This window comes from Somniosus microcephalus, chromosome 8 (assembly GCF_052327205.1).
Source record: "Somniosus microcephalus isolate GS21.2 chromosome 8, FLI_Smic_1.0, whole genome shotgun sequence".
NCBI lineage: Eukaryota > Metazoa > Chordata > Chondrichthyes > Squaliformes > Somniosidae > Somniosus > Somniosus microcephalus.
In genome coordinates this window covers 132809734-132837087 of record NC_140994.1, presented here as the reverse complement: position 1 = coordinate 132837087, position 27354 = coordinate 132809734, and the positions used below count along the sequence as shown (strand labels likewise).

Here is a 27354-nt window from a genome sequence, read left to right as displayed (position 1 = left end):
TCCACTGTGACCGATGCCACTGTAGGGCCCTGATCGAGACAAGATGGCGTCCACGCTGTCTGCTCATGAGATGGCGGACCCCACGAGGTCGGGCAAGATGGCATCCAAGATGGCCGCTCCCACGGCGCACACGCGGCGGTGGCGGGTTTTCCGGCGGGGTTCCCTCTGCACACCTTCCCGAAGTGCCCCTTCTTACCGCACTTAAAGCAGGTGGTGCCTTTCGCCGGGCACAGGTTTCTGGTGTGCTTTGGCTGCCCGCAGAAGTAGCAGTTGGGTCCCCGACGTGTCGCGGCTGTCGTAGGGCTTCTGGGGGGAGAGCGGGGCCCCGACGGTGTCGGGCTGCCGGGCGGGGAAGATGCCTTCCAAGATGGCGGCACCCTTGGTGCACACGTGGCGGCGTGGACGGCGCGGGCTGAAGAGTAGGCGTCCGAGTTTCTCTGGGCCACATCCAGGGATCGCGCGGTGTCCGCAGCCTGTTTCAGGTCCAATCCCGTTTTTTCCAGCAGTCTCTGCCGGATGTAAGTGGAGCTGAGGCCTGTGATAAAGGCATCGCGAACAAGCTCATCAGTGTACACTGCGGCTTTTACATCTTGGCACTTGCAGTCTTTGCCAAGCATTTTCAGGGTGCCTAGGAACTCCTCCACTGATTCCCCAGGTCGCTGTGCACGAGTAGCGAGCAGATGCCTAGCATACACCTCATTCGTAGGCTGCTGGTAATGCGCCTTTAAGATGTCGCAGGCGGCCAGGTACGTGTCGGCGTCTTGGATGAGGGGGTAAACCCGGTGGCTTACCCAATTCCGCAGAATTCCGAGTTTCATACTCGCAGCGTCTGTAGCGTCTTTGACGGCTGCGGAATTGTCCAGGAAGAATTCCATACACATAAACCAGTGTCCGAAGCGTGCTGATGCGTCCGAAGCATGCTGGTCCAAATCCAAACGTTCGGGTTTTAGGAGTTGATCCATTGTGTTGAAAAATAAGTTAATAAAATTGATGTGCCTCAATAATTCCGAGACTCGATGTTAGCGAAACAAAACAAGGCTTTTATTAACTTAGAAGGTAACACGCAGTGGAGAGAGGTATCTTCCATCTGGAGGTCTGCAGTACTGGATATGAGGCCAGACTGAGCTTGCTTACATAGGGGCCAGGTATGGGCGGAGCCCTACACACAATACATTACAATATACAATACAATGGTGAGGAGATGGAACTGAGGTAAGGGAACTGAAACCTGAAACCAACCACAGTCACAGGCAGTGATGAATGGAATATTTCATCACACCCCATCAGCAAACAGAGGAGCCCCACAGGACTTCCAAATGCTGGTTCACTTGCATTTGCCACTCATGGTCAATGTGCCAGCTTTCTGTTTCTTTTTACAGTAACAGTTAGTGTATGGAGCCTTCACTGATACTTTTCCCTGTTGTGGTATTTGAGAATCTGGCATTACCATTGCTGTTAGATCCGTGGTTCAGTGGATAAATAATTATACGGATGCTGTACTTAAACAAACAACAGGTCTTTACTGGAGGAGGGTCATCTCTAGACTGGAGTACAGAGGCATGCGCACAGCTTATATACCGGTGTGGTTACTGCCGGTACTACAGTATACAGGAGCTGTAAAAAGTAGTTCTGATTAAAGCACATACACTACAATTCCTCCCTTTTTAGATTAAGAATACCCCCTTAATATTCAAATAACAATTACATTTTTACATTTACATTCAATAACAAAAAGTCCATTTATAGATTCAGTCTTTGGGGCGGCTTCCTGACCCTTTCGGGATAGCGCCTTTCCGGAGGTTCTTGTTCTTGGTGCAGAGGCGGTTCTGACCCCTTTTCATCGGGTAGTTCATCGGGTTCCACTGCTACTGGGTCTGAAGTAGATGCTACCGGTATGTCGGGTTCATCCCCAGGTACTCGAGACATGGGGTTGACGCCTTCCTGTGACGCTAAGATCTGATCGACGTGGCGTCTCACAATGTTCTCCCCGACATCCACTGTGTACATTAATGGCCCCTGCCTTGTACATATCGTTCCGGGTTACCACTTCTCTGTTCGATAGTCACGGGCCAAGACTGGTTGCCCTACATTAAAGCTCCTTGTCGGCTTCTCGTTGATGTGCTGGAATTGTTTGTCCTCAACATTTCTTCGCACATTTGGTCTGAGCAAATCCAGACGAGATCTCAACCTTCTGTTAAAGAACATCATGGCCGGGGTCTGGTTGGTAACTGCATGTGTCGCGTTTCGGTAGGCTAATAAGAAATTGTCCATCTTATGCTGTAGTGGAATTTCCTCATTGCACATGGCCTTTATCGCCTTCTTAAAGGTTTGTACGAACCTCTCAGCCAATCCATTGGTGGCTGGATGATACAGGGCGGATGTGTAATGCCTTACCCCATTCCTTTTCATGAATTTTTGGAACTCGTCGGACACAAACTGTGGTCCATTATCAGAGCAGATCTGCTCTGGCAAACCGTTTCTGGCAAATATGGTCCGTAGGACTGCAATCGTTTTCTCTGTAGTGGTTGAAGACATCTTTATCACCTCAGGCCACTTTGAATGAGCATCCACTGCTATTAAGAACATTGAGTCCATGAATGGACCAGCGAAATCAATGTGCACCCGTTGCCATGGAGAGGAGCGCCGCTCCCATGGGTGTAGAGGGGCATGTGGTGGTGCATTTTGGACCTTCTGGCATCCTAAGCAGCTCTTAGTTAGGTCTTCGATTTGTTGATCGATTCCCGGCCACCACACATAAGCCCTAGCAAGGCTTTTCATTTTCACTCCCCCCAGATGACCTTCATGTAGCTCCTTTAGCACTCTCTCCCTTAACTTGGGTGGAATCACCACTCTGGATCCACACATCACTGTCCCCTGGCATACTGACAGCTGTTCTCTTTTGGATGAGAATGCTGGCAACAGTGAGTCACCATGTGTTGGCCATCCCCTCACCGTCAATTCATGTACCCGTGACAGCGTCAGATCATTGCGGGTCTCCTTCTCTATATCCGTGTTTGTTACTGGCAATCGTTCAATTATCGACGAATAAAATATCTCGATAGGGTCCACTGCTGGTGCTTCCTCCACCGTAGGCAGTGGCAGGCGCGACAGCCCAGTGTTCCCATGCTGTTTCGTGCCTTTATATTCTATTTCATATTGATTCGCCCCTAGAAACAGGGACCATCTTTGTAACCACTGTGCAGTCATTACTGGCACGCCCTTCTTAGGATTAAAGATGGAGACAAGTGGTTGGTGGTCAGTCAGCAAGGTGAACTTCTGCCCATGCAGATAATGGTTGAATTTTTTTACTCCCCATACTAGGCTGAGGGCCTCCCTGTCAATCTGGGCGTAGTTGCGCTCGGCTGAGGTTAGTGACCGAGATGCAAAGGCCACTGGCCTCTCCAACCCGTCTGGGAATTTGTGCGACAGCACCGCTCCAATGCCGTAGGGTGATGCATCACATGCCAAACGAATTGGTAGTGCTGGGTTGAAATGGGCCAACACCTCTTTTGATGTGATCAATTCTTTACACTTCTGGAAAGCTCGTCTACGTTCGTCATCCCACTTCCATGGTACCCCTGTTTGCAGTAGGGTGTTCAGCGGGTGTAGTACCGTAGACAAATTTGGTAAGAACTTGTGGTAATAGTTTACCAGCCCGAGGAACGACCTCAGTTGTGACACATTTTCCGGTGCTGGAGCCTTGACTACTGCCTTAATCTTGTCAGGGGGCTTATGTAACCCCTCTTCATCGATGACGTGGCCGCAATACGAGATCTGTTTCTGGAAAAACTCGCACTTGTGGCGATTAGCTTGTAGCCCATATTCCTTTAATCTGGCGAGCACCTTCTCCAAGTTAGCGAGGTGATCACCGTCATTTTTACCCATGACCAAGATGTCATCCAAATAACACTGGGTCCCTGGAATCCCTTGCAGGACCTGATCCATCGCCCTTTGCCAGATAGCCGGAGCCGAGGCTACTCCAAACACCAGCCGGTTGTATTGATAGAGACCTTTATGGGTGTTGATCATAAGGTAATGTTTCAAAGCTTCTTCTACCTCCAGCTGCAAGTACGCCTGGGCTAGATCAATTTTGGTGAAGCGTTTACCACCAGATAGCGAGGCGAAAATATCCTCAATTCGTGGAAGCGGATATTGCACCGTGTGAAGGACTGGGTTCACTGTCACCTTAAAATCCCCACAGATGCGGATCTTCTTTGGTTCCCCAGGCGTATTACTTAATGACCTCTTCATTACAGGGACGATGGGTGTAGCCCACTCGCTCCAGTCCACTTTGGACAGTACTCCTGAATGTTCCAACCCTTCCAGCTCTGCTTCAACCGCTGGTCTGATCGCATAAGGCACTGGTCTGGCCTTCAGAAACTTTGGGCTTGCATTTTCCTCTATTTTAATTGTTGCTGTTATTCCTTTTAGTGTTCCTAATCCCTCCTGGAACACTTCTTTTGCGTCAGTTAGCATTTTTGACAGTCGTCCAGGTGTGACGTCGTCATCCTTTTTGGCCTCCACCTTCAGTGCCTGTATGGAATGCCAATCTAAATGTATCTTCCGGATCCACTCACGTCCTAGCAGTGGTGGTCCTCCATTTGGCAATACATATATATCCATTTTAGGTATTTCCTGACCTTTATATGTCACTTTCACCCTTATTTTTCCTTTGGGGTAGACTTTTTGCCCTGTATACGTCTTCAAGACAATCTCTGTAGCTTTCAAGGGTATGTGTGAAAATAGCCACTTGTAGTCTCTTTGATTTATGACTGTTAGAGCTGACCCTGTGTCCAATTCCATTTCCACTTGGACTCCGTCTATCTTGATTGTAACCCAGATAGTCTGGTGATCCTCTATTTCGGTTACATTATGTAGTTTCAGACATCCCAGCTCCTTGCTTCCGGAGTCTGTGTCACTTTTCTGTTCGTCTGAACCACTGTCCATCACCTGGTGTACCTTTTTGTACTTCTCCTGTGGAGATTTCTTACTGTTGGTTTTCTTCCCAGACCTGCAGACCCTTGCTATGTGTCCTGCTTTCCCACACTGTCTGCACACTTGGTCCTTGAACCAATAATCTTTCTGGTCATGTGTTGTTCTGCCGCAGCGATAGCACTTCCCTGTTCCATAGGTCATTTCGTTGGTGCCGTATTCTTGCGGTCTCCGTTGTATCTCTGCAGCGCCCCTTGCGGCTGCTTCGTGTGATACTGCCATACTGAAAGCTTTGTCCAGCGTAAGGTCCTTTTCTGATAGAAGCCGTTTCTGGGTTCCTTCACTTTGTAGCCCACACACAAACTTGTCCCTTAACGTGTCTGCTAGTCCCGCTTCAAACTGGCAGTATTTCGATAGCTTACGCAGTTCTGTTAGGTACTCAGCATTGCTTTCGTCTTTGTGTTGGTTCCTTTTATGGAACTTAAATCGTTCTGCTATCAGCAGCGGTGTGGGGTTTAAGTGGTCCTGTATGATTTCCACTATGCTTTCAAAATTCTTGTTTACCGGCTTCTCTGGGGTTATTAGATTTCGCAGTAATCCATAAGTTTTTGCACCCATGGAATTTAACAGAACCAGTGCTTTATTAGCATCTGGTACTTCATTCGCCCTGCAGTACACCTCAATACGTTCCATATATGTCGCCCAATCTTCGACTTCATTGTCGAACGTAGAGATACTGCCACTCTTCGGCATCCTTGGTTGTGCGTTAACTATCACCAATGGCGCCTCCCGCGCTTCCCCTTCTTCTCCGCTGGCACAAAATGGCGTCTCCCGCGCTTTCCTTCCTTCCCGCGCTCGCCCGTCTTCTCCGCTGCGGCTTCGCAAAATGGCGTCTCCCGCGCTCTTCCTTCTTCTCCGCGGCTCAATAGCGCCTCCTGCGCTCTCCCTGCTTCTCCGCAGCTCAATGGCATCTCCCCTTGCTTCGCCCCGCGGACCCTGATCAGCCCGTGATCCCTGGCTGTGCTCTGCGCGTTCTTCTCTTGATATTTGTCGACGCCGCTCAGTCTAGAACCCGGCTGTTTCTTACCCTCTCTCTCTCCGGTTTTTGCAGCATTTTTCCACGACGCTGCTCCGTGATCAACCCCCGGCTGCGCCCTGCTCTCTTCACCCTTTTTCTTACCCCGTCGACGCTGCCCGGCTCTCTCTCTCTGCCGTCGGTCGGCTCCAGCCACCGCTGCTCGGGAAGGGTCTGCTCAGGACCTGTCGTCGGTCTCTTACTGCTCGTTGTGGCTGGGGAACCAAGCCCGGCTCTCCACAGCCTCCCCAGCGAAGTTGGATCTCTGCCTGACGGCTGGGCGGTTGCTCGCGGTCGACGCCCGTGTTCCTGGACTCAACTATTTTTTTTTTTTCTTTTTGTTTAATGTTGCAGGTAGATTTGCATCAACACTCGTCGCCACTGTTAGATCCGTGGTTCAGTGGATAAAGAATTACACGGATGCTGTACTTAAACAAACAACAGGTCTTTATTGGAGGAGGGTCATCTCTAGACTGGAGTACAGAGGCATGCGCACAGCTTATATACCGGTGTGGTTACTGCCGGTACTACAGTATACAGGAGCTGTAAAAAGTAGTTCTGACTTAAAGCACATACACTACAATTGCCATCACCGGTTTGGCCAGAATTACGAGCAATAACAGGGTGCAAAACAAAAGCAAAACATTTTCCCAGTGCAAAATTATTTCCATGGAACAACATCAACAGGAAATACTCCAGGCAAAAAGGGGAATTAAGAGCACTTTCCCCAAAGCATACAGTATGTCCACTGGTCATTAGCTCCTGACTTGCATCATTTTTAAATCCTTCTCAACCTTAGTGACAGTCTAAAGTCTTGGGCCTTCACCTGGGTTTGTCACAATTAAAAAAAAATCATTCTTGGGATGCAGTCATCGCTGGCAAGGCCAGCATTCATTGCCCATCCCGAGTTGCCCTTGAGAAGATGGTGGTGGTGAGCTGCCTTCTTGACAACTGCAGTCCGTGTGGTGAAGTTGCTCCCACAGTGCTGTTAGGCAGGGAGTTCCAGGATTTTGATCCAGTGACGATGAAGGAATGGCAATAAATGTCCAAATTAGGATGCTGTGTGACTTGGAGGGGAACTTGGAGCTGATGGTGTTCCTATGCACTTGCTGCCCTTGTCCTTCTAGGTGGTAGAGGTCACGGGTTTAGGAGGCACCGTCAAAGGATCCTTGGAGACTTGCTGCAGTGCATCCTGCATATAGTACACACTGCAGTCACGGTGCGCCAGTGGTGGAGGGATTGAGTGTTTAAGGTGGTGGATGGGGTGCCAATCAAGAGGACTGCTTTTTCCTGGATGGCATCGAGCTTCTTGGGTGTTGTTGCAGCTGCACTCATCCAGGCATGTAGAGAGTGTTCCATCACACTCCTGACTTGTGTCTTGTAGGTTGTTCAGAGGCTTTGGGGAGTCAGGAGGTGAGTCACTCACCGCAGAATAACCAACCTCTGACCTGCTCTATTAGCCATGGCATTGATGTGACTACAATTACAAAAAACTGCTAATAGTTAACTGGTGGTAAACAGTCTCATGTCTCACTTGGTGAGAACAAGTTCAAATGAATTTCAAATTGTTGAATCAGCACAGTATTTGATGTCCCATTGACATTTCTTCTCAGCGTGTTGCAGTTCTTACATTTTCCCTCATTTCTTTACTTCTGGGAGGAAATTTGATGTAAGCATTCCAGACACGCAGAGTACGATCCCAGGATGCAGTAATGTACTGGAGATAGAGTACAAAAGTGTTTAATAGTTAATCGGAGGGGAGATTTAATAGAGGTGTTGAAAATTGCGAAGGTTTTTGCTAGATTAAATAGGGAGAAACTGTTTCCACTGGCAGATGGGTCAGTAACCAGATGCCACAGATTTATGATAATTGGTAAAAGAACCAGGGGGGAGATGAAGAGATTTTTTTTTACACCGTGTGTTTTTATGATCTGGAATGCACTGCCTTAAAGGGTGTCAACTCTCTAAAAGAGTTATCAAAATTAGTCCCACTCCCCTGCTATTTCCTCATAGCCCTGCAATTTTTTCCTTTTCAACTATATATCCTATTCCCTTTTGAAAGTTACTATTGAATCTACTTCCACCACCCTTTCAAACAGTGCATTCCAAATCATAACAACTCGCTGAGTAAAAACAATTCTCATCTTTCTCCTGGCTTTTTTGTCAATTATCTTAAATCTGTGTCCTATGGTTACTGACCCTCCTGCCACTGGAAATAGTTTCTCCCTATCTACTTTATCAAAACCACTCATAATTTTGAACACCTCTGTTAAATTTCCCCTTAACCTTCTTTGCTCCTAGGAGAACAATCACAACTTCCCTAGTTTCACCACATAACTGAAACCCCTCATCCCTGGTGCCATTCTAGTAAATCTCCTCTGCACCCTCTCCAAGGCCTTGGCATCCTTCCTAAAGTGATGGCCAGAATTAGCAGAGGTCTAACCAGTGTTTTATAAAGGTTCAGCATAACTTCCTGGCTTTTGTACTCTATGCCTCTATTTATAAAGTTAAGGATCCTGTATGCTTTTTTTAACAGCCTTCTCAACTTATCCTGCCTCCTTCAAAGATTTGTATATATGAGCCCCCAGGTCTCTCTGTTCTTGCACCCCCTTTAAAATTATGCCATTTAGTGACAGCTGTGGCTCAGTTGGTAACACACTTGCCTCTGAGTCAGAAGGTTGTGGGTTCAAGTCCCACTCCAGGGACTTGAGCACATAAAGTTAGGCTAACACTCCAATACAGTGCTGAGGGAGTGCTGCACTGTCGGAGGTGCCGTCTTTCGGATGAGACGTTAAACCGAGACCCCGTCTGCTCTCTCAGGTGGATGTAAAAGATCCCATGACACTATTTTGAAGAAGAGGGAGTTTCTTGGAGACTTCGAAGGGGAGTTATCCCCGGTGTCCTGCCAATATTTATCCCTCAATCAACATAACAAAAAAACAAATTATCTGGTCATTTTCACATTGCTGTTTGTGGGAGTTTGCTGTACGCAATTTGGCTGCCACGTTTCCCACATTACAACAGTGACTACACTCCAAAAGTACTTTCATTGGCTGTAAAGCGCTTTGAGATGTTCGGTGGTTGTGAAAGGTGCAAGTCTTTCTTTCTTTCTATACTGGCTCTCCTCATTTTTCCATCCAAAATGTATAATTTCGCACTTCTCTTCATTAAATTTCATTTACCCATTTCACCAGTCTGACTATGTCCTCCTGAAGTCTGCTACTATCCTCTGCACTGTTTAGTGTCTTCTTCAAAACTTTGAAATGATGCTGCTATACCCAAGTCCAGATCATTAATATATATCAAAAAAGAGCAGTGGTCCTAATACTGACCCCTGGGGGATATCAGTGTATACTTCCCTCAGTCTGAAAAACAACCATTCACTACTACTCTCCTTTCTGTCTCTCATCCAATTTCATATCCATGCTGCCATTGCCTCTTTAATCAAATGGGCTTCAATTTTACTAACATGTTTTTTAAGTGGTACTTTATCAAACGCCTTCTGAAAGTCTATATACACAACATCAACTGCACTACCTTCATCGTTATTTCATTGAAGAACTCAATCTTAAGTTAGGCAGATATGATTTGCCTTCAACAAATCTGTGTTGACTGTCGTTTATTAACCCATGTACTGCCAAGTGACAATTATGTCTCGGTTTATTGTCTTGAGAAGTCTCCCACCACCGATGTTCGGTTGACTGGCCGGTAGTTACCTGGTTTATCTCACCCCTTTTTTGAACACGCCTGTTAAAATTCCCCTTAATATTACCCGGGAGTATTTGATGGTACAGTGTAGAGGGAGCTTTACTTTGTAACTAACCCCTGCTGTACCAGACCTGGGAGTGTTTGATTGGACAGTTTAGAGGGAGCTTTACTTTGTAACTAACCCATGCTGTACTGGACCTGGGAGAGTTTGATTGGACAGTTTAGAGGGACCTTCACACTGTATCTAACCTGTGCTGTACCAGACCTGGGAGCGTTTGATTGGACAGTTTAGAGGGAGCTTTACTTTGTAACTAACCCATGCTGTACCAGACCTGGGAGCGTTTGATTGGACAGTTTAGAGGGAGCTTTACTTTGTAACTAACCCATGCTGTACTGGACCTGGGAGAGTTTGATTGGACAGTTTAGAGGGACCTTCACACTGTATCTAACCTGTGCTGTACCAGACCTGGGAGCGTTTGATTGGACAGTTTAGAGGGAGCTTTACTTTGTAACTAACCCATGCTGTACTGGACCTGGGAGAGTTTGATTGGACAGTTTAGAGGGACCTTCACACTGTATCTAACCTGTGCTGTACCAGACCTGGGAGCGTTTGATTGGACAGTTTAGAGGGAGCTTTACTTTGTAACTAACCCATGCTGTACCAGACCTGGGAGCGTTTGATTGGACAGTTTAGAGGGAGCTTTACTTTGTAACTAACCCATGCTGTACCAGACCTGGGAGAGTTTGATTGGACAGTTTAGAGGGAGCTTTACTTTGTAACTAACCCGTGCTGTACCAGACCTGGGAGAGTTTGATTGGACAGTTTAGAGGGAGCTTTACTTTGTAACTAACCCATGCTGTACTGGACCTGGGAGAGTTTGATTGGACAGTTTAGAGGGACCTTCACACTGTATCTAACCTGTGCTGTACCAGACCTGGGAGAGTTTGATTGGACAGTTTAGAGGGAGCTTTACTTTGTAACTAACCCATGCTGTACCAGACCTGGGAGCGTTTGATTGGACAGTTTAGAGGGAGCTTTACTTTGTAACTAACCCGTGCTGTACCAGACCTGGGAGAGTTTGATTGGACAGTTTAGAGGGAGCTTTACTTTGTAACTAACCCATGCTGTACTGGACCTGGGAGAGTTTGATTGGACAGTTTAGAGGGAGCTTTACTTTGTAACTAACCCATGCTGTACTGGACCTGGGAGAGTTTGATTGGACAGTTTAGAGGGAGCTTTACTTTGTAACTAACCCATGCTGTACTGGACCTGGGAGAGTTTGATTGGACAGTTTAGAGGGAGCTTTACTTTGTAACTAACCCGTGCTGTACCAGACCTGGGAGAGTTTGATTGGACAGTTTAGAGGGAGCTTCACACTGTAACTAACCTGTGCTGTAATTGCCCTGGGATAATGGATGCCAGAAATAGAAAAGTGTTCTATTCCCAACACTGACACCCATCGTTGCTGAGCAAAAAATGCACAAAAAAGAGTCATAGAAGGGGTAAGTATTGGTCCTGAAAGGGCCGGGTTACCTGGGTTCTCTCAGGAATGTGGATGATGGAACGGATTGAATCAGTGTGTCCAATGTTTCTCTGCACTTGTACGAAAGATTCGGGGTCATAAACTCTGAGGAAATATTTATTAGCGATAATTAAACAGAGCTGAAAAGGAATTGTAAAAAGATCAAAAGGACGTCCTTCAGAAAGCTTGGTTCAAACTCAATAATCTAGAAGAAGAGCTCTTCGACCTGTGCCTTTAGGACCACATATGGCCCCCAGCTGAAGGCACGACGGCCAATGGTGCAGCGATGAAAATCGGGGAGGTGCAAGAAGCCAGAATTGGAGGAGCGCAGAGATCTCGAAGGGTTGTAGGGCTGGAGGATGTTACAGAGATAGGGAGTGGCGAGGCCATGGAGGGATTTGTAAACAAGGATGAGGAATTTAAAATTGAGGTGTCGCTGGACCGGGAGCCAATGTAGGTCAGCAAGCACAAGGATGATGGGTGAATAAGACACTTTGATAGCATGACAGATAGCTTGTGTGCCTCTGGGAATTAACCATTTGTGAACTGAAGCTAACTTCGTAGTAAGCTTATCATATAAATTCAAGCAAAAACAGTTCAGCCCAAATCAGGAAAAAGCTTACAAATGTTACATACGAGTTAGGAGCAGGAGTAGGCCACTCGGCCCCTCGAGCCTGCTCCGCCATTCAATAAGATCATGGCTGATCTGATTACTCCACATTCATTGAATCATAGAAAGTTACAGCACGGAAGGAGGCCATTTCGGCCCATCGTGTCCACGCCGGCCAACAAAGAGCTGTCCAGCCTAATCCCACTTCCCAGCTCTTGGTCCGTAGCCCTGCAGGTTCGAGCATCCCAAGTGCACATCCAAGTACTTTTTAAATGTGGTTAGGGTTCCTGCCTCTACCACCCTTTCAGACAGTGAGTTCCAGACCCCACAACCCTCTGGGTGAAGAAATTTCCCCTCAAATCCCCTCTAATCTTTCCACCAATTACTTTAAATCTGTGCCCCCTGGTTTTTGACCCCTCTGCTAAGGGAAATAGGTCCTTTCTATCCACTTTAATCTAGGCCCCTCATAATTTTATACACCTCAATAAGGTCTCCCCTCAGCCTCCTCTGTTCCAAGGAAAACAGACCCAGCCTATCCAGTCTTTCCTCATAGCTAAGATTCTCTACTCCCGGCAACATCCTTGTAAATCTCCTCTGTACCCTCTCTAGTGCAATCACACCTTTCCTGTAATGTGGTGACCAGAACTGCACGCAGTACTCTAGCTGAGGCCTAACGAGTGTTTTATACAGTTGAAGCATAACCCCCCTGCTCTTGTATTCTATGCCATGGCTAATAAAGGCAAGCATTCCGTATGCCTTCTTAACCACCTTATCTACCTGGCCTGCTACATTCCCGCCTACCCCCGATAACCTTTCAACCCCTTGCTTATCAAGAATCTATCTACCTCTGCCTTAAAAATATTCAAAGACTCTGCTTCCACCACCCTCTGGAGGAAGAGAGTTCCAAAGACTCACGACCCTCTGTGAAAAAAAAATTCTCCTCATCTCTGTCTTAAATGGGCGACCCCTTATTTTTAAACAGTCACCCCTAGTTCTAGATTCTCCCACAAGAGGAAACATCCTCTCCACATCCACCCTGTCCAGACCCCTCAGGATCTTATATGTTTCAATCAAGTCACCTCTTACTCTTCTAAACTCCAGCGGATACAAGCCTAGCCTGTCCAACCTTTCCTCATAAGACAACCCGCCCATTCCAGGTATTAGTCTAGTAAACCTTCTCTGAACTGCTTCCAACGCATTTACAGTTAAAGGGCAGAAAGTCGCAGGCTGGGAGAGGGGAGTGAGCAATTTCCAGAAAAGTGCCACAAGCGTGCACAATCTGGAAAGTCTCCTGACACATTTCCTTCTGTCACTTAATTTTAGCAAAAATTTGGCATAACAGTTACATTTTATAATCAAATCTACATTTTTGCTCAAATGAACTGAGGAAAATGTAGCCATCCATTCCTAATCCCAATTAAATATTCAGGAACTGCCTTTTTATGCCCCCTGCAATTTCCATAAGGTGCTGATTCATCCTAGGGTATGCTTGCACTGAAGCTGATGACTCCCTGGTACCTTGCCCAACTGGTCATTCTCCATGTGCGAGTCTAGATAATCATAGTGATCGAACACATCACAGCGGTGCCCCATTCCACCTTCACTGATGTGCACTCGTTCCAGGGGCTTCCAGGGTATGATCCCCATTGCCAGCCCAGACCAGGTGTTGAACCGGACTCCCTGGATGGGGCTGTGAATGTACTGACTAACCCATTTGGTGGATCTTGACTATTCATTTCTAACCACACGCCTCTGAAACAGGCAGTGAGTATAACGTACTAACCAATGAAACAGTCAAATTGAAATGTTACTATAACATGTCCTGGTATAGTTCTTAATAACAGTGCTAATCCATCAAGTCTTACCTCATGATTTCCTGAATCCCAGCTATAATGCAGCCATTGACTTGATCGATGCAGAGGCAATTAACTGCTCCGTACGTGACCAGGATCTGCTCACATTGTGTTCCATCTTCACTCTTTTATAAATAAACAGTCACGTAACTGATGAGAAACATTCACACGATCAGTGTCCTGTAACTGTTCACACAGGGCGGTTACAGTGCTGTGCCAGTTTTGAAGACCATCATTTCACAGGTAGCCCACAGTAGGTTGAAGAAGAGGTGTTCCATGTATTGCCCATATCTGCTCACACTCAAGTGCCAGCCTTGACTCAGTGGTAGCGCTCTTGCCTCTGAGTCAGAAGATTGTGGGTTCGAGCTTCACTCTGGAGCCTTGAGCACATAATCTGGTCTAGCACTCCAGTGCAGTACCGAGGGAGTGCTGCACTGTTGGAGGTGCCATCTTGTGGATGAGTCAGTAAACTAAAGCCATCACAGGTGGATGTAAAAGATCCCATGGCATTATTTGAAGAAGAGTAAGGGATGGGCAAAAGACCAGAATTGGAAGAGTGTAGAGATCTCTGAGATTTTAGAGCCAGAGGAGGTCACAGAGATAGGGAGGGGTGAGGCCATGTAGGGGTTTGTACACAAGGATGAGAGTTTTAAATTCGAGATGCTGGTGGACTGGGAGCCAATGTAGGTCAGCGAGCACAGGGGTGATGGGTGAATGGGATTTAGTGTGAGTTAGGATACGGGCAGCAGAGTTTAGAATGAGCTTCAGTTTACGGAGGATGGATGGTGGGAAGCCAGCCAGGACAGCATTGAAATAGGTGAGTCTAGAGGTAACAAAGGCATGATTGAGGGTTTCAGCAGCAGATGGACTGAGGCAGGGATGGAGACGGGCGAGATTACGGAGGTAGCAGTCTTAGTGATGAAGAGGATACGGGGTTAGAAGATCAGCTCAGGGTCAAATAGGACAGCGATGTTGTGAACAGTGTGGTTCAGCCTCAGACAATGGCCAGGGAGAGGGATGGAGTCGGTGGCTAGGGAATGGAGTTTCTGGCAGGGACCGAAGACAATGGCTTCGGCCTTCCAATATTTAATTAGAGGAAATTTCTGCTCATCCAGTTCTGGATGTCAGACAAGCAGAGTGACAAATCAGAGGCAGTGTAGGGGTCGAGAGAGGTGATGGTGAGGTTCGAGAGGATTAACCTGGAGTCTCCAGGAATTAAAGTTAATCTCCTGGACACAGCTGCAAGAAACCCCTGAGAAAAAACATGGAGGCATTAAAATTTATCTTTTGAATTTTCTTTCAACTCTTTTGTTTATTAGTTATGAAAATAAAGGAGGTGGAAAAAAAGGCTGCCAGATCCATCCAATCGGCTAATGAAGAGTCACTTTCCAATTGGTGTGGGAAGGCGGGCTCTACGAGAATGAACGTGTAGCGTGACCAATGGAGGGAGCGTGGGGGTGGGGCGACTGGAAGAGGGAGGTCATATGATGAAACCAGAGTTGGCAATTCTAGGTTTAAGGCTCATTGTTGGGACATTGTAAAGGCATCTGCCAATGCAGTGACTGACCTAGGATACTGACACAGGGGGAAAAGAATAGAAAAACTGCTCAAGAGTATATTTTGCAACCAATGCTGTTCTGTATGAACTGCTTGTACTAAATCTTCTGTGGGGCCTTTTGTTTATCGTCATGCGAACCGCATTACCTGGTAATCATTTGTTTGCTAATAACACAACCTTTAGTCCATAGCAACCAGATGATCATTTATTGCTGTGCATGTTGTGGGATTCGAGCAGCCGTGAAACAATGGACAGCTTTTCATGGCTCTTGTTTCAAATTGATTTTTGGCCTCTGGGATGTCTCCATTTCTTCTTGTTTTCCTTTTCTTGCATAAATCTAATTTGCTTTGATTCCCAGTCATTGATTCTGTCCCCTTTTTCATCTCTGTCATTGACCCCTTTTGTTTCCCTTTGGGAGTGGGGAAGGGTGATGGAGCTGAATGAGTACAGGGGGAGGGGGAGGGGGAGGGGAGGGGGCCGAATGAGTACAGGGGGAAGGGGCGGGGGCCGAATATGCACAGGGAGTGGGGGAGGGGACTGAATGAGCTCAGGGAGTGGGGGAGGGGACTGAATGAGCACAGGGAGTGGGAGAGGGGGTGGGGGAGGGGGAGGGGGCTGAATGAGCACAGGGAGCGGGGAAGGGGGCTGAATGAGTGGTGAATGGGCTGAGGAGCTGAAATAAGGACAGAGAGAGCTCTAGAAAGGAGGGGAAAGCCAGACGAGAGGCAGCCACACATTGCTTGATAAGCTTTGTTGCCTGTTGGAAATGTGGACCCTTGGGCAATTAAATTCCTTTGAATATATTGGTTAATGTATTTGTGTCACATTTCTGTGTACTCGAGCAGATAGCCAAATCAGTTTATAGTGCGCAGAGGGATTTCATGGAGACAGGTGTTTAGAAAACTAGCTACGGATTTAACCAGAGTAATGAAGATGTTTTGCACTGACCACTACTCACCGCTTTGGGCTGTAGGCAAGATCTAAAATGGCGCCATCACAGGCCAGCTCTTGCACATCGCTGCTCTCACTGGGTGCAGTGTTGGGGAATGTGTCGTACAACACACCCGCTTGCAGATCCCACACACACAGTCTCCTGTCCCACCCCCCAGAGATCTGGCAAACATCAAACAACAGGAAAAAAACAGAGGCAGTAAACAGCAATGTTCCCTCTAATTGTTTTTTTGTGCACAGTCCCTTTAAATTGCTGCATGGCCCATTCACATTTAGCACGTTGGCGGTTATTACAATACAAAAGCCGACGAGCGGCCTGCGCGTGGCCTCACAGACACTGCGTATCCGCGCGGCTGCGCAGCTTTCGAGGGAACATTAGTAAACAGTCACATCTGCATCAAGGCAAACATACAGTTTTGTTTTCATACAGGATTCAGTGGCAAGAGATCCCAGGGTACAGAGTAAAGCTCCCTCTACAGTGTCCCATCAAACTCTCCCAGGGTAGTTACAACACAGGTTAGATACAGAGTAATGCTCCCTCTACACAGTCCCATCAAACACTCCCAAGGCAGGTACAGCACGGGTTCAATACAGAGTAAAGCTCCCTCTACATTGTCCCGTCAAACACTCCCAGGGTAGTTACAGCACGGGTTAGATACAGAGTAAAGCTCCCTCTACACTGTGCCATCAAACTCTCCCAGGGCAGGTACGGCACGGGTTCAATACAGAGTAAAGCTCCCTCTACACTGTGCCATCAAATTCTCCCAGGGTAGCTACAGCATGGGTTAGATACAGAGTAAAGCTCCCTCTACACTGTCCCATCAAACACTCCCAGGGTAGTTACAGCACGGGTTAGATACAGAGTAAAGCTCCCTCTACACTGTGCCACCAAACTCTCCCAGGGCAGGTACAGCACGGGTTCGATACAGAGTGAAGCTCCCTCTACACTGTGCCATCAAACTCTCCCAGGGTAGTTACAGCACAGGTTAGATACAGAGTAAAGCTCCACCTACATTGTCCCATCAAACACTCCCAGGACAGGTACAGCACGGGTTCGATACAGAGTAAAGCTCCCTCTACACTGTCCCATCAAACACTCCCAGGGCAGGTACAGCACGGGTTCGATACAGAGTAAAGCTCCCTCTACACTGTCCCATCAAACACTCCGAAGGCAGGTACAGCACTGGTTCGATACAGAGTAAAGCTCCCTCTACACTGTGCCATCGGACACTCCCAGAGCAGGTACAGCACAGGTTCGATACATAGTAAATTTCCTTCAACACAGTCCCATCAAATGCTCCGAAGGCAGATACAGCACAGGTTAGTTACAGAGTAAAGCTCCCTCTGCACTAACCCATCAGGCAATCTCAGGGCAGGTACAGCATGGGTTAGATACAGAGTAAAGCTCCCTCTACACTGAGTTTTACTGGTGCGGTTTTTTAAAACAAAGTGATTTCACACTTGTTTAAAAAGAAAGGTTACAGGCTGCAGACATTTGGGGGCCGATTTTCCTGCAGGTGTGGGGAATTGTCGGGTTCCCCGAATGTCGGGGTTTCCACACGAATGTAAATGGGTCTGCCAGATTGATGCAATTTTCCCTCAATTGGCCAATTCATTTCCAGCATGTGGGAACCCTTGCTAATTGACTATTTCCAGTCAGAAAGTCGCAGAGTATGATGTCATAATTCGTGGTGCTTTTAAGGTCCACAGCAAGCATTGCTTCCTCTGCAGGCTTCCAAATGAACCATACAGGATGGCAGAGGAGCCTGCAGCAGCTGTGGCCAGTGCCAGACCCCGAGCTGCCTCCAAATTCGACGAGGCTTCACTGCAGGCATTATTGGATGGGGTCAGGGCCCACAGGGAGATCCTCTTCCCTAGGTCAGGGAGGAAGAGGCCTCCCACTGAGATCAAGGCTGCATGGATGCAGGTGACAGTAGATGGCAACTCGCTGGGAGTCACCAGAAGAACCTAGATACAGTGTCGGAAACGATTCCATGACGTTCACCATACAGGAAAAGTATGAAGTTTCCATCACCCTCAATCTGATCCCCATTGCCTTTCCTCACCAGCACTCAGCTTTAGCACTCTCTTCCTCCACATCCCACTTCACAGTCACATCTATGCACCCTTACCCATTCCCTCTCTCTCTATGCTCGCATTCACATAACTATTCCACCATGCAGCCCTCACACTCCCTCTAACTCTGATGCTTTGAACACAACTGACAACACACAGGGAGGGCCCTTGGTCTTGCAGCCTCACACCATCTTTGTCTCCCTCTAAGTATCTAAGCTATGCAATCTCTACACTCACTCCTTCATTCTCACTCAAACTCCACTTGTCTCCCTCATTGCAGGAAAAGAGAGCTCACAACAACAGAGAGCGAGCCAGGACTGGAGGAGGCCCACCGTCAATAGCCCACCTGACCCCCTGGGAGGAAGGAGTGCTGGAAATTGTTGGGGCTGATGTGGCTGCGGAAGCTGGGGAAGGAGAGACGGGGCAGTCCCGCAAGCTGGTGACAGAATAGTTTTCCATCTCTCTTATTGACATAGCATGAGTCGCTGTTAGGATTCTGCAGCTACATCATTTGGACTTATGAACATCTGCAAAATCCAATGTGCATGTAACCTTGGCATCACATCCCTAACTCTTTCCTTTACTCCCCCACAGGACCATCCAGAGCCCCCGTCCCCACTGCGGAGGAGGAAGAGGCTGAGCAGCCAGACTCCGCAGAGGAAGCTCCAACCTCTGAGGGCGCAGCGTCAGCAGAATTCAGCGCACCCAGCACCAGCGCAGACACTCACACCTCGGTGGGACCTTCGCGAGATAGAGTAGTGTTGTCACCTGGTGTATCAAGTGAGCATCAGCAGATGGTGGAGACAGGGACAGCAGTGGAGAGTCCTCGTCGGAGGGCGCAGGAATCTGCCAGCTCGGCTCAGCTGCATGTTGACCCTCTGCCTCTGGGTCCATCTGCAAGAGAAGAGGTGATGGATCTCCATGACAGATGCAGGAGTCTCTGGCAGGTTTTGTCTCCAGGGTCGCTGCGAGTGTGGAGCGAATGGAGGAGGCCATAGCGACCATGAGCAGAGCCTTTGTGCATGAACGCATCACCACGGAAAGGATGGCAACCTCCGTGGAAAGGATGGCTACAGTAGAGGAGAGGATGGCTACGGCCATGGAGGAGGTAAGTCGCTAGAGTGTTGAAAACATGGTGAGTGTTCAGAATAGACTGACATCTCTGGAGGAGCAATGGTCAGCTATTGAACAGAGAAACCAGACCTTCATGGCAGGCCCTCTGAGTAGGACTGCCATTGTAGAAACGGGTCCCCATGGCCCCCCTGATGTGCAGCAAGCTGCTCTCAAGCCACTTGCAGGCACTGAGGGGGACCTGACCCATGAAAGGGAGGTTGGTGGCAGACCTCAAGGAAGTGGGGGCTCCTCTCCAAGCGTTCACACTCCCATGCCACTGCAGAGCCCTCGGTCAGAGCCCCGCTGGACTCCACACCCAACGGAGATAGAGGTCTCAACCCCTGCACAGCCGCAGGAGCAGCAGACTGCTTGCGAGCCCTCACAGGCTTGCCATCCCAGAGGATGCCCGCCAAAGGTGTCGAGACAGGAGCAGCAGGAAAGTGAGTAAGGGGCCTCCACATCTGCTGAAACCACAGGGGAACCACTACGTAGGAGCACGTAGGAAAATAAAGCACTAATATTCACAAGGGTAGTCACTTGGGTGAAATGTTGTGTTTATTTGAAAAATGCCATCAGCTGGTTATTGTAAATAAAATTTCTGATGGCAACTTCTGCAGTTGTGGCGTGTGTCATTTCACGAATGGGGCTGGAGGTCCTCTAATGCCAAGAGGGGAAGGAAAAAAAGGCCTCCCATGCTTCTGGTAGGTGCCTCAGTTGAGGAAGCGCTGAGTGAGGGTGGCGAGAGGGGCTTCCCAGGATCTCACACTGGAGAAGTGTGAGAGGCTCCAACCTTCCACAGCTGTGCCTAAGCCTGGAACAAGTTGCCCCAAGCCTGAAACAACAAGGTCCTGCAACCTGCAAATGATGTCTGATTAAATCTCTTCTTTCCTGATTGACCTGCAGCTGATAGTCAGCAATCCGATATTGTTCACGCCAGGTTTCATCAGCGGGGTTCCCACCAGGCGTGTTTAACGTGGGGAAAGGCTGAAAATAGCAAGGGCCCCTTAAAATGGCATTATAAATGCCAATTATTGGTGATTAAGGTGCCTGAAGACCACTCCCGCCTGCTGCGGGCGGGACTGATTCGGGTCGGACAGAAACGCCTGGGTGAAAATTGGACGGGGCGGGGAATCAGGCGGTGGGGGGGGGGGGTCGCGACCCCCTATATTTGCGATTTCCCCCCCCCCCACACCTGAAAGTCCGCCTGACGGCTCCAGGAAAATCAGCCCCTTGAAGTCTATGCATTAAAACCAGGCATGGAAGCTGTTACCCACGTCAATCAGGGACAATAGGAGAGTCATTGGGCTGGATTTTAATTCAGGGACGGGTTGGGGTCGTGTGATCCGCATTTCGTGTTATCCACACGAATCTAAATTCATGTGGGAGATTGATGCGAATTTAACGTAATTGGCCAATTGAGTTCCAGCGTGTGGGAACCCATGGCAAATGAATTTTTCCAGTCTGAAAGTCGCCTCCGATGACGTCATCATTGCTGCTGCATTTAAGGTCTGCAACAAGCCTTGCTTCTTCTGCACACTGCTAACCCTTTGGCCTTTGCTGCTACAGGGACCTGGAGGCAGAATGGCCAGTGAAAGTCCTAGGTCTGCTCCAAGATTTGATGACGTTGCCCTGCAGGCTTTAGTGGAGGGAGCAAGAGCTCATAAGGAGGTGCTCTTCCCTTTATCAGGGAGGAAGAAGCCTCCCCAGCAAGTAACCCGCAGAACCTGGATACAGTGCAGGAAGAGATTTCATGACCTTCTGCGCACTGGAAAAGTGAGTATGAATTTCCCATCACCCTCAATCTGATCCCCATTGCCTTTCCTCACCAGCACTCAGCTTTAGCAATCTTTTCCTCCACATCCCACTTGACACTGACATACATGCACCCTTGCCCATTCCCTTTCTCTCTATGGTCACATTCACCTAACTATTCGACTATGCAGCCCTCACACTCCCTATCACTGTGATGCTATGAAAACAACTGACAACACACAGTTGGAGGGCCCTTGGTCTTGCCACCTCACTCCATCTTTGTCTCCTTCTAAGTATCTATGCTATGGAATCTCTACACTCACTCCTTCATTCTCACTCAACCTCCACCTGTCTCCCTCATTGCAGGAAAAGAGAGCTCACAATAAGCGAGAAAGAGCGAGGGCAGGAGGAGGGCCACCCTCAGTAGCCCACATCACCCCCTGGGAGGAGGCGGTCCTGGAGATCGTAGGAGTGGAAGACGATGCGCAAATGGGGGACGGACAGAGGGGTGCATCACAGCAAGTTGGTGACAGAATAGTTTTCCATCTCTCTCATTGACATTGCATGAGTCACTGATAATGATTCTGAAGCCCTAACAGATGGACTAATGATCATCTGCAATATGCAATGTGCATGTAACCTTGGCATCACATCTCTGACTCTTCCCTTTACTCCCCCACAGGACCATCGCAAGCACCCATCCCCACTAGCCAGGAGGAAGAACCTGAACATCAAGACTCCTCAGAGGAAGCTGCAACCTCTGAGGGTGCAGCGTCAGCAGAATTAAGTGCACCCAGCACCAGCGCAGACACTCACACCTTGGTGGGACCTTCAGGACATAGAGTAGTGTTGTCACCTGGTGTATCACAGCTCACAAGTGAGCATCAGCAGGTTGTGGAGACAGGGACAGCAGTGGAGAGTCCTAGTCGGAGGGCGCAGGACTCTGCCAGCTCGACTCAGCTGCATGTCGACCCTCTGGCTCTGGGTCCATCCATAAGATCAGCGGTGCTGGAACTCCAGGAACAGATGCAGGAGTCTCTGGCAGGTTTTGTCTCCAGGGTCACTGCGAGTGTGGAGCGAATGGAAGAGTCCATTGCGAACATGAGCAGAGCTTTTGTGGAGTCATTGGCGCATGAACGCATCACCATGGAAAGGATGGCAACCTCCATGGAGGTGATACGTCACCAGAATGCAGAAAACATGGTGAGTGTTCAGAATAGAATGACATCTCTGGAGGAGCGATGGTCATCTATTGAACAGAGAAATCAGATCTTCATGGAAGTCCTTCTGAGTAGGACTGCCAGTGCAGATACGGGTCCCCATGGCCCCCCTGATGTGCAGCAAGGTGCTCTCAAACCACTTGCAAGCGCTGAAGGGGACCTGACCCATGAGAGGGAAGTTGGTGGCAGACATCAAGGAAGTGGGGGCTCCTCTCCAAGCGCTCACACTTCCATGCCACTGCAGAGCCCTCGGTCAGAGCCCCACCAGAGTCCACACCCAACGGAGATAGAGGTCTCAACCCCTGCATAGCCGCAGGAGCAGCAGACTGTTGACGAGCCCTCACAGGTTTGCCACCCCAGAGGACGCCCGCCAAAGGTGTCGAGACAGGAGCAGCAGGAAAGTGAGCAAGGGGCCTCCACATCTGCTGAAGCCACAGGGGAAGCACCACGTAGGAGCACGCGTAAGAGAAAGATACTGCACAAATAGTCACAAGGGTGGTCACTTGGGTGAAATTTGATGTTTTATGTGGAAAAGCCATCAGATGAATAATGTAAATAAAACATCTGATGGCTACTGCTGTAGTTGTGGCATGTGTCATTTCGCGAATGGGACTTGCACATTGAGGGCTTAGGATTACTTGCAATTGTCAGTATGGTGGTCAAATTGCTAGGAATCAGCTGGTTCTTGGTCATTGTAGTGTCCGTGTGTAGATAAAGACACTGAAGACAGGAGTTGGTTCATAGGTATTTACTAAGCAAGTCTGGGGGGGGGGTTTATAAAGGATATACACAATACACAGGCTTATATAGCCCAAGTGGCAATTACCGGCATTACGCACACCTGGGGCTCTTAAAGGCACATACACCATAATTGCTCTTAAAGGCACATACACCACAATTCCTCCCCTTCTAGCTAACTAGTACATCATATTTTAAGTAATTATTAATTACATGTTATATGCAAAATAATATACATTGCTGTATTAATTAATTATAAGTTAGTCTCTCAGGAGGCTTCCTGACTCGGTCCGGATAACGCCTCGGGGGTGTAGTAGTTTCTGGTGGTGTAGTAGGTTCTTCTGGCAAGGCTGATTCGGCTTGAAGGCCAGTGTCAGGTTCATCGGGCTCCAGTATCACCGGATCGGAGGTAGATATGGGTATCTCTACTTCATCGTTAGATGTATAGAGTGGTGGTGTAGGTTGTCCCTTTTCGGATGACTTGATGATTTGGTCAGCATGGCGCCTTATTATGCTGTCTCCGATGTCCACGGTATACATCAGTGGTCCTAATTGTGTGCAGATAGTTCCAGGCTGCCATTTCTCGGTACGGTAGTCCCGGGCCAAAACCGGTTGGCCTATCTGGAAGGCCCTAGTTGGCCTTTCATTCATGCCCTGAAACTGCCGGTTCTCCACGTCCCTTCGGATGTTGGGCTTGACCAAATCCAGCCGGCACCTTCGGTTTCTATTGTAGAACATCATGGCGGGAGTTTGGTTAGTAACCATATGCGTTGCATTCCTATATGCAAATAAGAAGTTATCCACCTTGTGCTGAAGTTTTATGTCTTCATTACCCATGGCCTTGATGGCCTTCTTGAAGGTCTGGACAAACCATTCAGCCAATCCATTGGTGGCGGGATGGTATGGGGCGGACGTGTAGTGCTTTACCCCATTGTTCTTTAAGAACTTTCTGAATTCTTCGGACACAAATTGCGGTCCATTATCAGAACATATCTGCTTCGGCAGCCCATTCCTGGCAAATATGGTCCTTAATACTGTGATGGTTTTTTCCGTGGTGGTGGAGGACATCTTTATTACCTCCGGCCACTTGGAGTGTGCATCAACTGCGATTAAGAACATTGAGTCCATAAATGGACCAGCAAAGTCGATGTGCACCCTTTGCCAGGGAGATGAGGGCCACTCCCATGGATGTAGAGGGGCCTGTGGCGGAGCATTTTGGACCTTCTGGCATCCTAGGCAGCACTTGGTCATGTCTTCGATGTCTCCATCGATACCTGGCCACCATACAAACGCCCTAGCTAGGTTCTTCATTTTCACTCCACCCAGATGCCCCTCGTGAAGCTCCTTTAGCACTTTATCCTGGAGTTTGGGTGGAATCACCACTCTGGATCCACACATCAAGGTTCCTCGGCACACTGACAGCTGTTCTCTTCTTTGCGAGAATGCTGGCAACAGTGGTTCGCCATGTGCTGGCCATCCCTTCACTGTTAAATCGTAGACCCGTGAGAGAGTAGGGTCATTTCTTGTCTCCCTTTCAATGGCAGAATTTGTCACCGGTAGACATTCCACTATGGTAGAGTGGAATATCTCTACTGGGTCTACTGTAGGTGCCTCTTCTATCGTTGGCAACGGTAGGCGTGATAAATCGTCAGCATTCCCATGCTGTTTTGACCCTTTGTATTCAATGTTGTATTGGTGTGCCCCTAGAAAAAGGGACCACCTCTGTAGTCTTTGTGCCGTCATAATGGGGACACCTTTTTTAGGGTTGAATATGGAGATGAGGGGTTGATGGTCAGTCAGCAAGGTACATTTTTGTCCGTGTAGGTAATGGTTGAATTTCTTCACTCCCCATACCAGGCTGAGTGCTTCCCTGTCTATCTGGGCATAGTTACGCTCAGCTGAGTTCAATGAGCGTGACGCAAAAGCTATCGGCCGTTCCGAGCCATCAGGGAATCTATGGGACAGTACCGCTCCTATGCCGTAAGGGGATGCATCGCACGCCAGTCTGATTGGTAGTGATGGGTTGTAATGAGCCAAAATTTTCTCAGATGTGATTAAGTCTTTACATTTATGGAAGGCACGTTTACAGTCTTCGTTCCATTTCCAAATCACTCCTGTCTGTAGAAGATCATTAAGAGGGTGTAGAATAGTTGATAAGTTCGGTAAAAATTTATGATAGTAATTTATTAATCCCAGGAATGACCTTAATTGTGAAACATTTTCAGGTGCTGGGGCTTTTATAACTGCTTCAATTTTTTCAGGTGACTTATGCAACCCTTCCTTATTAATTATGTGGCCACAATATGATATCTGATTTTGGAAAAATTCGCACTTGGGGCGATTTGCTCATAGGCCCCGTTCTTTCAGCCTAGTGAGCACCTGCTCCAAATTGGCAAGGTGCTCGTTGTCGTTTTCTCCTGTTATAAGGATGTCGTCTAGGTAGCATTGAGTCCCCGGAATCCCTTGCAGGACTTGCTCCATAGCTCTTTGCCAGATAGCTGGAGCTGATGCTATTCCAAAAACCAGTCGATTGTACTGGTACAGGCCTTTGTGTGTGTTTATTGTGAGATACTTTTTAGAGGTCTCCTCAACCTCCATCTGTAGATATGCCTGTGCCAAGTCAATTTTTGTGAAACGTTTCTCTCCGGATAGTGAGGCGAAAATATCTTCTATCCTCGGAAGAGGATACTGTACCGTGTGAAGGACCGGGTTTACAGTCACCTTAAAGTCCCCACAGATGCGAATTTTTTTCTGTTCCTCAGAGTTATTTTTCAATGTTTTTTTCATGACTGGAACGATGGGTGTTGCCCATTCGCTCCAATCTATTTTGGATAATACGCCTGCCTTTTCCAAATTCTTCAGCTCTGCCTCGACTGCCGGACGTATTGCGTATGGCACCGGTCTTGTCTTAAAAAATTTTGGAATTGCTGTATCTTCCACTTTTATTGAGGCGGTGATGCCTTTCAAGGTTCCTAGTTTCTCTTGAAACACTTCTTTGGCGTTGGCCAAGATGTCTTTTAATCGTTCAGGTATGATGTCATCATTGTTTCTTTCCTTACTGGTCACCGTCAGTGCCTGAATGGAGTGCCAGTCTAAACGTATCTTCCTTATCCATTCACGTCCCAACAACGGTGGACCACCATCTTGTAGAATGTATAAATACAACTTTTGTATTTCTTTGCCGTTGTATACCACAGGCACCCTTATTTTTCCTTTGGGGTAGACTTTCTGCCCCGTATATGTTTTTAAGATAATGGATGTGTCTTTTAGAGGTATATGCGAAAATAGCCTCTCGTAATCTCGTCGATTTATTACGGTTAGAGCTGATCCTGTATCTAGCTCCATTTTAACTGGGGACCCTGCTATTGTGAGGGTAACCCAAATGGTTTGGTAACCCTCTTTGGCAAGTACATTATGTAATTTGAGACAGCTTAGTCTCTTGTTTCCGGAGTCGCTATCGCTATTCTGGTCTTCGGAGCTATTGTCCGTCATCATTTGTACCTTCCTGTACTTTTCTTTATTGATTTTTTGTTTTCTGTCAGTGGATTTATTTTGTCCAGATTGGCATACCCGTGCAATGTGTCCAATCTTACCACATTGCCTGCATGCTTTGCCCTTGAACCAGCAGTCCCTCTGGTTATGGGTGGATCTGCCGCAGCGATAACATCTTCTGAACTCCTGTGTCATTTTATGGGTGCCGAAGTCCTGTGTCTCTTGTTGTATCTCTGCAGCTCCTTTTGCTGCTGCTTCGTATGATACAGCCATACTGAAAGCTTTGTCCAATGTTAAATCTTTTTCAGAAAGCAGCCTTTTTTGTGTTCCTTCACTTAAGAGACCGCAAACAAATTTGTCTCGAAGATAATCCGATAGTCCTGCTCCGAATTGGCAGTACTTTGATAGCTTTCTTAATTCGGTTAGGTAATCAGCGTTACTTTCATTCTTGTGTTGATTTCTCTTGAAGAACTTGAATCGTTCCGCTATCAGCAGCGGTGTTGGGTTTAAATGCTCCTGCAGGGTATCAACAATTTCTTTAAAAGTCTTGTCCTTTGGTTTGGCTGGAGTGATTAAATTTCGTAACAGCCCGTATGTCTTCGCGCCCATTAAGTTCAGAAGTACTGAAGCTTTTTTTTCATCTGTTATTCCATTTGCAGTGCAATAAACCTCTACTCTTTCCACGTATGTGGTCCAATCTTCTATTTCGCCATCAAAAGCCTCAATATTACCAGATTTAGGCATTTCAGAAAA

The 27354-nt window shown here is 47.8% G+C and overlaps 1 protein-coding gene across 1 annotated transcript in view; it reads right to left on the bottom strand.

Moving 5' to 3' along the window:
- Positions 1–6436: 6436 nt before the first annotated feature.
- Positions 6437–27354, bottom strand: part of LOC147113801 (uncharacterized) — an 80946-nt gene continuing 60028 nt past the window's right edge. Inside the window, exons 13-16 of the mRNA XM_085996165.1 lie at positions 16218–16372; positions 13714–13824; positions 11250–11343; positions 6437–7724 (exon numbers count right to left, since the gene is read on the bottom strand). Coding sequence (XP_085852291.1) covers positions 7617–7724; positions 11250–11343; positions 13714–13824; positions 16218–16372 — 468 coding nt within the window. The 3' untranslated portion in view covers positions 6437–7616. The remainder of the gene's footprint in view (positions 7725–11249; positions 11344–13713; positions 13825–16217; positions 16373–27354) is intronic.